The 12629-nt window shown below is 39.1% G+C and overlaps 1 protein-coding gene across 1 annotated transcript in view; it reads left to right on the top strand.

The window, feature by feature from the left end:
• LOC145999935 (adipocyte plasma membrane-associated protein Hemomucin-like) overlaps positions 1-9487 on the top strand; it is a 28245-nt gene extending 18758 nt beyond the window's left edge. Inside the window, exons 6-8 of the mRNA XM_083137220.1 lie at positions 2887-3021; positions 6175-6445; positions 9167-9487. Coding sequence (XP_082993346.1) covers positions 2887-3021; positions 6175-6445; positions 9167-9379 — 619 coding nt within the window. The 3' untranslated portion in view covers positions 9380-9487. The remainder of the gene's footprint in view (positions 1-2886; positions 3022-6174; positions 6446-9166) is intronic.
• The last annotated feature ends 3142 nt before the right edge of the window (positions 9488-12629 follow it).

Here is a 12629-nt window from a genome sequence, read left to right as displayed (position 1 = left end):
GAATAATACTATAGTACCAATATACATGAAGCTAAAGCTTCAGACTTCAAACAGTATAACGAAACTCCATATTAAAACCCGCACTAAACAAAAGAGATAAACACCCAACTCTCATTTTGATATTTTTCAGATTATCGAACATATAAACATAAAAGATAATATACAAATCCATAACGTTAAGTGCAATTCAATACATACAATACTCAACATAAAAATAAGAAAATTAAATACCATTTATCGTTACATCTTAACTTTGTCTTGAGGAGTAGCCCTTTATTACTGATATGTACTTTGCGTAAGGGAATGCAAAATCTACATCAGTTTTATCCTTAACGATACTATTATGTAGTCTACACATATTAATGACCACAGAATTCTGATGGACCACATTTTTGGAAAAAGTGTATATAAACGGTTGACGAAATCTTAACGATTAAGGTTTAGTATAGAAGTTTAATCTTTGCAAAACTTCTTCTGTTGCGGTTAGACCATTAACAACTATGTAAGCAGTCAAGATAAGGGCCGCCCCTGTAGTGTAAATACTTATGAATGAAATTTATGAGGCCATACTTTAAATATAAGAGCATATAACAGCATATGTAATGCAGGTATGAATGGTGATACGTGCATAATTTTAGAGAGAAGAATTAAACCCGGCGACTTCACACTGCCAGCATGTGCTCTCGGTTTTTAGTAAATTGTCTGAAAGAAAAATGAATGACCGTGACAACTGAGCATCTGTCTGTACCGCGTGATTGCATACAGAGAGGATAAAAATTCCGTTTTCGAGAGCTATTACAATTGATTTTAAGTGTACTTTATGCCCAAATAGGCTGATCGAGACTGACCCTATATTTTAAACCGGGACCCCTTGATTACAATTCAACAACCTTAACACTACGCCATCGGCCAGGCCACTGAAACTAGGCCCCAACGAACAAAACATTCTCAAAACAAGCTGTTAATCTTAATGTAATCTATACCAGCCGAGAACTTTGCGGACATTGTGCGCGTCGACACCCTACATTGGTATATCGTGACATTTGCGATCGCGGGTAATTGCGATAACGGACAATTGCGACCACGTGGCCAACAAAGCAATTTATAAAGTGGAAGGTCCCCTACATACGGCAGGGAGTCGTTCCTTTTCATTTGTTTGTGGTTGCTCTATCGTATCGTACCCAAGGTATTGGGTAAGAAGTATAAAGTCTTAGCATAGCAGGAAGCAGAGAAAGGAATGCGGAATAAGCAATTAGGCAAACGTTAGGTGATTGACTTGAGAGACGAGGAGGCTTGGAGTGTTGGAATTGACAGGGAGTGAGATCAGTTGGCGAGAATACGAGAGAGAGTAATGACGGCAGATTGCGAGAGAGAAGTGAAGTGGAGAACGATTATTGGCCGATGGTGTGTGAGGCCAGACAAGTGATAGTTGAGAGGACAAGTGTAGGAGCAATCTCCATATATTTGTAAGGCAAGTAATATCCTTTTCTAAACCAATCCATATCGTTTCAGTCATGGAGAGTATAAAACCCATATCTAACTTAAGTTAATTTCTATCGCCCTTCCTTTAAATGTAACCTTTCACATACAATATAACTTTAGGCTAAGCGAGTGATAACCATCTGAAAGATGAATGAGAAATAACTACATCACCCAATTCAATCTAGAGGTTCTTGGTTCGATTCCAACGCAATTTTAGAGTTGCGTTACGTGGTGGAGGCTGCTTTGGGCTTCTCATCCATTTTTCGCAAATGCGATGAGAAAATATAGGTTTCCAAGAAAAGCTGCGAAATATGATGAAAATAATAGAACCTTCTAGCTTTTAAAATTACGTACGTGATATGGCGCCGGAATTTTCATTTGTTAGCGCTTCACGTTGTGCTAATAATCATTTGTTACCAAATATCAAGAAAAGAAAGCAAAAGGTAGGCCTAGCAATATGCTACGCGGTAAGGCACAAAAAAATAAGATTAAGTTATGGTTTCAACTAGATCATTTGGTGATTGATTGGTGGAATAATGAGAATTAACATTAGGATGTTGCATAAAGGTTTGTTAACTATTTCAAAGATGTGTTCGGTACATTCGTCAATCTGTTACGCGATTGTGGAACCTAGCTTATCAAATTTCCGGGAGAGTAAAACAATTGCTGATAGTGTCCTGTCAAAGCCACGGAGGATGGCTCAAAGTCCACGTTTTGAACCTTCCTCCACGCATGAATGATGGATCTCTGACTGTTCGGGGGTTCGGGTGGGAAATCGAGTCTGTTCTCTCACACATAGCCAATTAATCTGGTCTGTAACTAACTAACTAACTAACTAACTAACTAAATAATCTTGGTAGCAATTGTCCATGGTCGCAATTGCTCTAAATTAATTTATCATGCAATCAAGGACGTATTCAGAAATAAACATTTTAGGGGATCCAGTAAGGCAGTAAGGTACGTTTGTGTGTGTGTGTGTGTGTCTCTCTCTCTCTCTCTCTCTCTGTGTGTGTGTGTGTGTGTAAATATATATATATATATATATATATATATATATATATATATATATATATATATATATATAGACACACACACACACACACAGGATGTCTCATAAGTAATAGCGCAAACTGACACAGGTGAAATACACGATAATAGAAGCAGAAAAGTCTCATTAAACATTGGTCTGCAAACGAACAGTTTTCGAGATAATCGCGAATGTGTGGTTACAAGCCACCACTGACACTGTGTGTGTGTGTGTGTGTGTGTGTGTGTGTGTGTGTGTGTGTGCTACGGTCTCCTTGACGTAATCTTTCAAGGTCGAACATGTGCTATTATAGTAACTGCAATGTTTACTTTTTGTATTATTTAAAACTTCTCCAACTCAGAACTTATGATTTGCAGGCTTCTGCGATACAACATGAAGACGGGAGCCAATGAGGAACTACTTTCTGGACTACGATTCCCTGACGCCATTCAACTGTCACCCGACGAAGAGCACCTCTTGATTACCGAGACGGGCAAAAGCAGAATTATCAAGTAAGCAATTCAGAACTTAAAGGTGTATTTTTATAGTCAGGAACACTTTTTTCTTGCAAAAATCCCAATTAAAGTAAATGAGAATGTTAGCATCTCAGAAGTGCCTTTTCTCTGACTGTACAGTTATTATGTGATAAATGACTTTACTTTTGAGGTCATTGTCGTAGTGTTTAATTGATAGGAAACATTCCAATGATGCTCTAAGGTTCGTCTCAAGAGTATGAACTTCTGCATGGATAAATAAATTAATGACGTTATAAAATTTGAGCCAAACCAGTGATGTATGTGTCGCGCACCATGCTCGTGCGTTCTTATAAGGCGCAAGCTTTGATCTTCGGCTGTACGGTACGCGCGCAGGTTCTAGTCTCCCAGGGAAAGCATAACAACTTTTCTCCTGAGATTTCAGCCTGTGTACGGAACCGGTGGCCACCCACCATCGTGACGAAGTCGGGGAGCTACGAATGAGTAGCGTAACCCGGTCACGGAAACCTACAACCACGACTGGGGTTTCGTCGTGCTGACCGCACGTCACCCCGTAACTGGTTGGATGATGTCCCACCTCCTCAGATGGGAGTGAGGCCGGCAGTCGGAAGGCAGACCCAGTGTTGCCACATGAAGGGAAATTTCCCTTTTGCAGGGAAATTTGGACCGAAATTTTATCTAAAAGGGAAAATGGAATTTCGATTAAAAATACCACAATTTCAGGGAAATTTTAAGATATCTGACTCTACATTATAACATTATATGTTAAGTTCCAGTTTCATATCCACATTTTTATTTTTATCTCTACCTTCTTATTTCTGCTCCTTTGAATACAAGCCTGTATTTACTTATATTTCTTTTATGTTTATTGCACGTCGCTTTTCTGTATACAGAGTACCTTCGGATAATTGTAACGATGAGAATTATCGATTTAGTGGATTCTTGACCAGGATTCAAACCTGGGGCATCTGACCAGAAAGCGATGAAGCTGACATCTATGTGAAAATTTTGTTTAATTTTTTCTTCATACGAGCATGGACCAACGGAAATATTACTACTACTACCAGTGGCGTAGCATGAGCATTTCGGATGGGAACGCCAAGTCCGAAGGAAGTGTAGGCCTTTTTTTTTTTTTTGCTTAAGAGTTTACTTATGGAATTAACCGACATATGTATTGTCTATTTAAAATCACAATCTCATTGTGTTTATTACATGAAGTCAGCCGGGTTCCGATAAAACATGATCCATGCTTGTTCTATCTAGAAAATAAGATGCCTCAGTGTGCAACAAATGCTTGGAGCACTGGTGTTTTATACCATTTTTAATTAGATTGCTCAAGTCAGAAACACCGTACACCATTCGAAGTATTTTGCTCCGCACGTATAACACACGTGTAGCAAAACAGTATTTTATAATCAAGGAAACCTTTCGGCATGACGCAAGTCATTAAAAAAAACTACCTGAATCCCAAGAGCCTCTAGAACAACAGTACTATCATCACTCATATTCATATTTGCGATTAGCCAAAAGTGGTAGAAAGCGAAGTAAAATAAACCCAATCAATCAATAGTTGTATCATCCACAACAATGAAGTCTACTGTTACAGTAGACTTCATTGTTGTGGATGATACAACTATTGATTGATTGGGTTTATTTTACTTCGCTTTCTACCACTTTTGGCTAATCGCAAATATGAATATGAGTGATGATATTGATGAAGTTGATGAAGAGACACCCACAAAGAACCAACATGCGTAGGCCGGGATTCAAACCGGAAACCTCTGGCGTCTTAGCGCGCTGTGCAAAACACTCTGTACAATCGTACACTCTACTGACGTAACAGTGCCTATTAGTAGTTCAGAATTTCAGACCACTGTTTATTGCATCTTGAGAATGCTGATAAACATTTTAAAATAATTTTGTCAAGAGATCATACGATGTTAAGTTTTGAAACGAATGCTAAACATTTCCACTGGCACAATATTAGGCAGTAAGATACTAACGAAAAAATATTTTTTTTAAAATAAATAGTTTTGCGGGTTAGGTGGTAGAGCAGCCTCAGGCTGAACTTCTACCACGAGGACTTTATCAACTTGTTTGACAAAAACTTTTTTGTTCTTTTAGTTTTTAATGCACTTCACTGTTCTTGCGATAAATTACACAAAGCAGTGGTCATTAAAGAAAGATACGTCAGTCAATATTGCTTATTGTAGCATCACACAGCACGAGGTTTGTCTATGGGCACGAGCGCGAAAAACTGGGTATTCTACTTCTGTCGTCTGCATCGGAAGCACAGCGCCTTGAATCGGAAGGCAGGAAGGGTCACATGGCCCCTACAACCAATTAGGTGCTCCGTACGCCTGCGTATGGCGAGAGCATTTCGCCCGTGCTGTAGAGATCCAAGCGACAAGCTTTCCCTCCTCCTCTCTGCCTCCAGGAAGGCATGGTCCTGTACGCCAAACCTAGCCGGCGTCCGGCAAGCAGAGACATTAGAGAAATGCTATAACGAGAGATGTTAGTGGAGCGTTGTAGACGGATCGAGAAATTAGCTTTTATAATGCCATAATGCTCAAACATGTATATAATTAGTCACGTTTTACTTTATATTTACGCATTTTTAACATTTTAAATCAGGGAACGCCGGGCGTATGGGCGTACTAGGACGCTACGCTACTGACTACTACTACTGCTTCTGTTACTACAAATAATACCACTGCTAATAATAATAATAATAATAATAATTATTATTATTATTATTATTATTATTATTATTATTATTATTATTATTATTATTATTATTATTATTATTATTTGTTTAGGTGCAGGGGAAAATTGGTCGAAAAAGGGAAATTGTGCCCTCAGATTGTGGCAACATGGACAGACCCTGGCTCTCACAGGCTGTTGCGCCACGGGTTATTATTAGTGATGTATGTACGATTGTATTTATATTACTTACATTTTATGTGTGAATGTCACACACGTAACGCTGGAATGTCCCTAAAACGTCAAGATACCGGTAACTATATAATCAAAGTTTTCTCTAAAAGGAATTTCCAACACATCTAGATTTCCTACAATTCAGAATGCCAGTGTGGTTCTTTCACGTCCATACATCAGCCAGTCTTGACTTTCCCTAAATTCACCGGTTGTTTTTATTTTGCATTTATATAGATATTTCATCCGTGGCACACACCAAGGAGAATACACGACTTTTGCCGACCGTCTACCAGGTGTCCCGGCCGGCATCAAATCGAATGGCGAGGGAGGGTATTTCGTGAGCCTAATGTCTCCGAGGAACCCGTCCTACAATATATTGTCACAGAGACTCGGCCAGCACCGCCTCATAAGAGGGTTACTGTACTTCCTGACGAGGATGTTCCAAGGATCCCACGATCTGCAGAGAAGATATGGTCCTACTGTTGTCAAGAAAATTGTCCATGAGGTGAGTGGAAGAGTTAGTTCTTTGTCAAAGATTGTTCTGCATTCGAAACTCAGTTTCTTCGAATTTCTCTCTCTCTCTCTCTCTTGTTATTTCTCTCTATCTCTATGCATGCATATGAGGGTGTAACGGCACGCCTGTGGCTAAAATCTCTCCAGATTTTTTCTTGGCACTCCATTGGAAAATGGTGATGGACAATTTGCGTATTCCTATCTTTATGCGCGATATTGCACAATCGCCTCCCTTACTCCTGCCGTAATTGGCTTCCTTATATGGCATTTTTGTTCAAGGTGCAGTTAAATCCAACATTATTCTACATTTTTTTTATTGCTTCGTATAATTGGCGCATCAAAACTGTCCTGTATAAATGGCACATTTGTTGACTGCACGCTTCACAGTGTTTCGATAATTTCCCTCGCTAATCTGACATCTGTATGTCAAATCTAGGATTGACGTTCATAAAATTCTGTTCTTACCTATTTCTTGCTAATCCATCTTTATCACACCCTGGAAATGATGATGTATTACCGATAAAAGGAAATGAAAAAAACATGGCGAAACGTCTGGTATCTGCTATAATGACATGATAACATAATTTATTGTGATGTATACTAGCTGTCGCCATATAACAGCAATAAACTTTCACAGCGTGTAAAGAACATCAAGGAAAAATACTTTTCTTGGTAACTTTTTGCTAGTTCAGGCCTAGTTTCCAAGCTATGAGTTCTCAAAGAAACTACATTTTGCATATGCAATCATGCAATACAGATTCATGATTGCCTGTCGTTTATTTTTTTTGTCGGGTAACACTGAAAGCGACAATATGCAACGGAGCTTGTGCCAGCAGAGGCACCCCTGAAACTTTTCCGTACAAGAATGCATTCTATTGGTCGGTCTTCAAATGACACACGACACTTGTCGATTGTCACTTCGGTATGAAATCTTCCTTAATCTACGTCTTTTCTGCTGATGTTATTGCGTCATATTTCATTATTCAGAAATTACGTATTTTACTAAAAGAAACGGGGTTGCGTTTCTGTCGTGAACGAAAATGTATCCCTCTAATGGGATATGTAAAATATATGGGTAGGGGTCAAGTGCCCATATTTCGGATACTTAATTTCATATTAGATTTTCAGTACCTAAATGTAAACAAAATAAGCCATAAATGTGTTGATAAACATTGAACATATATTTATTAATGTTTCTGAAAGTTATATTAACATTTATAAGAAATACTTGGTATATTTTATGAAACAAAGAATTGTATGCATATTTTTAGTCTGACAAAAAGGTTGCCTAATGTCGGATAGGGTATTTCCTAATTTCGGATAGGGTTACTAATGAGTATTTGGAAAGGGTGCACAATTTCGGATAGTCGAAATTAGGTATCCGTGTAGCATCCGAAATTAAGAAACCCAGTCGCATATTCAATATGGCGATTATGTGAGTTCCCCCTCTGAAATAATGTGACTGAAACTACGTAATAATGTTTGCTGAATCTCTCAAGATTATACAAAATTTAGACAGAAGTGAGTAAATACTAATCTTCTAGTTGTAGGACTTAAGTTTGGATGGTGAAATATTACATCAAAACTCCGGAAAAGTCAGAAATATCAGCCACACACTAAAGAAACATTGCTCAAGGTCACGCACAAGGGTGAAACTTTGGGACGAAGTAGCGTGTTAGTTGTCACTATCTGCACTTCGGCGCTGCTGTTCTAAGGTGGAAATTTCTTGGTATCCGAAATTAGGAACCTATCCGGAATATGGGCACTTGACCCCTATTATGCAATTCAATTCAATAGTCTTTATTCTTGGTCGAGGTTCAGCAAATGCTGATCTACCACCTAACCCCACAAGAGAGAGAATGATATAGCAGAGTAATTGATTAATGAAAAAAAGAAAATACATAAAAGAGCTACTACTACACAAAGAAATGATAAAACAGATAAACATACTGCAGTGCGTGTGTGCAAATAAATGACAGAAGTAATAATAAATCAGTGAATCATGTCTTAAGAAAGTCAGTATTCAATCCAACCACTTTCCTCCGAGGCAATGGCGGCGAATGGGTTCTAAAACTGGGGCGGGGGGAACAAGGACAGTTTAAGTTTCCCTTAATACATAAGGTTTAACATAGTGCGGGAGCAAGAGTGGCAGAAAGAGGATGGCAACTGCCCCCCACGGCCCCCCCTAATCGCCGACACTTCTCCGGGGGATGTCATAGGAACCAATTCATAACACTAATAAAAATAATACTAATGTTATTAAATTGCCAATTAATTAAATTGAATTAAATTGATTATAAATTTCGATATGACTTCACTAGCACGTCACCACCATTGCACAGACAACTTTTGAGTGACTAACCTTTAAAATAGCTGCAAGAAGTTGAAATTTGTTACTTCAATTGAAGCTTACATTACACCAGATCTTCCACTCTGTGGAAGTTGAGTTTTAATGACAGACAATTATATTTGTTGTTTTATTATTTTGACTTTTAATTATAAACAGGATTTAATCAATGCTTATTATTACGAAAAAGCCAAAAAAATGTACGTTCTACGTTAAATTAATGCCAATGAAAGAAACCCAAAGTGAACGTAGCTGCCATTATTGAAATTTTCGGAGGGGTGGAGGTGACTTTTCTATTTCCGGAGGGAATTTTTGCCTCCGTACCATTCCCCAAATGATAATTGTATGCCATCCTTTTTCTTCCAGATAGACAATACTGAAATGGTATCGAGAATTGCTGTTGCCAGGAGCGTCATCGTTGAACTGGACGAGAAAGGCGAAATCACCAGAAGTTTCCAGTGTCCGCCAGGTGACATTCGCTACATCTCAGAAATGATTCGTTTTGGCGATTACTACTACTTGGCGTCGCCTTTCAACAACTTCATAGGGCGCATCAAAGTGTCGTCCCTGACGCAGTAACTGTGGCGGGAGAAGAACGTTCCTCTTATGATAAGACTGTTTTGTGTTGGCAATATTATGCATGTAGATTTCCCTGAAATGTTCAAATAAAATTATTATTTCATGGTGTTCCCTTTTCCTGATTTCATTTACGAGTTTATTTTGGCCTCCCTGTTCGCGTACTGGTAACGTCGTCGCCTTGTAATCAATGGGTGCCAGGTTCGAGTTCCGGTGGTTCGGATCCAGTAGCGTGGCGGCGCTATTATTTCTCTATGTGATACTGAAGTTCTTAATAATCCCAGAAATTAAACAGATAGTGTCGCTTGTATGCAGAAACTCCATTTAAGAAACAGCTGTTTGTGGGTCAGGGACGTAGCTAGGTTGATCAGTTTGGGGGGGCCCAAACGTAAGATATTTTCTATCAAACTATTATAAATTAACAAACTATTTCTACACCATATAGGCTAAGCCTATGCTGTATACATACATTATATATATCTATAGTCTTGGAAAGGAAAGGAGCAAGGGCCTCCTCGGTGGCGCATGGTAGCATCATCGCCTTGTAATCAAGGGGTTCCGGGTTCGATACCCGGTGGATGCTCATAGTGGTTCGGATCCCACTTTATACTGTAGAACCAGTCCCGATTAGCCTTACTGTGTATAAAGTGGACTTAAAACACCAACTCAATCAATCAATAATTTGAAAGGTTCAAAGTTCAATACCTGGTGGTCAGGCCGGTAGCCAGAATTTGATTTCGGAAGGGGCTTATCTCTTATCGGCAGCCATCATCTAAAGGCGAAAAGGTTGGGGGGAGGGGTAAATGCGCTGAAGATGAATTTCTTGGTCCTACAACTTTTGTAACATAATACCTATAGAGCATGCAGACGGCTGTAAATAAAATTGCTACGTACGTAGTTTTCTTCCTTAATTGAAACGTGGTTTATTCTTCATTATACATGAGATCAACCACCTTGGAAGTCGAACCCAGGATCTTGTGTGGTAGTCAGATTCTTTTAGAACGTCAATATGTTGGACATTTGGCCGAACAGTCGATCCTGATCCATTGTTTACAGAGGAAGACAATCTGGCAGCTTATCATTCGACATTTCACTCGCGAAGTAGGAAAACGAGATCACAAACACTTAGTGACTCTATCTTCTCGCGTTTACAGAAGTTAACCACCGATCAGACCACAAACCCTACTTCAAACTATCTGACAGATATCAATTGTCCACCAAATCAACAGATGAACCGACCGCTTCGATGTTTCTCCGAATTTTCAGAAAGTGGCCTTTCCCTCCTTTGCAGGGCAGGTTATTAGCAGGAGGGTTGAGTGTATGCGAGAAGAACCGCTATATCATTCATTCCCGCACCGAAAAAGGGACAAGCAATAGAATTCTGTTCTTGGAGTTTGAATTAGAATATCTTTTCTGAACCAAAAATAATAAGACCAGAAAGTTCTAGCCACCCGCAGCAAAATCTTCCAGTTTGTGTCGTTCTTTCGGCGCCCATGGTGCCAGTGCAGAGCCAGATGAAGAGAAATTGCGGGTTTTTTTGGGGGGGGGGGTCCTTGATCTGGTGTGCAGCAGGGAGGAAACGTGCATTTTCAATAGGTGTCAGACTTCCCTGACCGGGGCGGATCACAAAACCATTAACTGCATCCTCTGCTATCTGCTAATACATCTGTTTGTGTTCAACAAGCAAGAAAGAGGGAAATAAGAAAGAAATGCCTTGCTTGGGTTCGTGCTACTGAAAATTGAAGAAGTGTTTCAAACTGCAAGCAAAATTTACTGATGAATTATTTTGCAATATATGTCATCAAAAATCTAATGATCCTAAAATCAGGTCTACTATTCAACTGCTGAAAATTTGTGGTTAACATATTGAGCTAATAAAGCTCCTAGTTGAAAATAATAAAAAAAGGGGGACCTTAACAAACCTTGATACGGCCCTGCCCTCCACCCTCCATATATGAATACATATATACAGAGTGTTTAAAAAATTATGCAGGAATCTAAATAGTTAAACATAATGTTAATTTTCTTGAACAACCTAGCTACGTCCCTGGTAATTCATGAATCGTTGTCCTTCGGTAATAGGCCTAATACAAAATCCATAAATTAATTCTTTATTAATTTGAATAACGTTGATATTGTGATTGTGTAGAACATGTACTTCAGTCTAAGGAACAAAATTTCAGACATCTTTAAAATCTTGGTTACAGTTACAGCCATAAAACTATATACAGTTCTACGTGCCAGTTGAAATGACCCGAGCACTAAAATTATCTGTTGAGCCTTTATATTATGATGGAAAGGGTTGATTAAAATTTTATTAAAATATAATTAAATATACTCTTAAATAGTTTTAAAACTTCACATAAAGTTAACGGGAATGTGCAAGCAGGTAGACACGACACACAAAGAAGGGAGACAAGGACGAGAAGAGAGAAACTTGAAGGAAAAGAGAGAAAGAGGAACGAGAGGGAAGACAAAGAAAGATGTTACAAGAGAGGAAAGAGAGAGAGAGGGAGAGAGAAACAGAAAGAGGCAGATAAAAAGAAGAGAGATAAACGATCAAAAAGCAATGACAAAAATATAGGCGATGAGAGAGGAGGAGAGTGAGAGATGGTAAAAAAAAAGTAAAGCTTCTCCTTGCCACAAGAGAGAACAGTGGAGGTAGGTCCCACTCAATCACGATCTTCGGCTTTCGACATTGTGAAGGCGATGCGATCAGCACAACGCTCTGGCCACGGCTCGAACCCCTGCCCCTCGCTCTCTCTGGGTTTTTATCCGAAGCGAGTTGACCAACTTAAAATAAATAGATATGAAATGAAAGATACAGAAAAGAAGACAAGATGGAAAAGACGGCCATTTCATCTGTTGTTCATAATCCTCATTCATGAGATGCGAGCGAAGATGGAAATTATTATTGTACCAATGGATTTTTAATTTCAAAAGTAGATAGTCATTGTGCACAAAGGAAAACCTATCGACCTGGCAGTTCTAAACATCATCGCAGAAAATTAGATTGAATTTGCTCTTTCCAGGGCCTAGCTTCATACAGTCGCGTTTTAGAAAATCGGTCAGTGAATGTTGTATTTTATTATTAATATCTTGTGAACCGGACTCACGATCGTCTGTAGTGGTCTGAGGACCCAATCATGAGTGGAGAGGCCTCCCTCCATGAGAAATTGCGGCGAAGATTCACAGACTTCATTCCAGGAGCGTGGCCCTAGAAAGGGCATAAACACTTATTTCGTGCGCGAAC

This window comes from Lepisma saccharinum, chromosome 16 (assembly GCF_977018435.1).
Source record: "Lepisma saccharinum chromosome 16, izLepSacc3.1, whole genome shotgun sequence".
Taxonomy (NCBI): domain Eukaryota; kingdom Metazoa; phylum Arthropoda; class Insecta; order Zygentoma; family Lepismatidae; genus Lepisma; species Lepisma saccharinum.
Note: the sequence above shows the minus strand (reverse complement) of the source record. Positions and strands in the feature narration are given on the sequence as shown.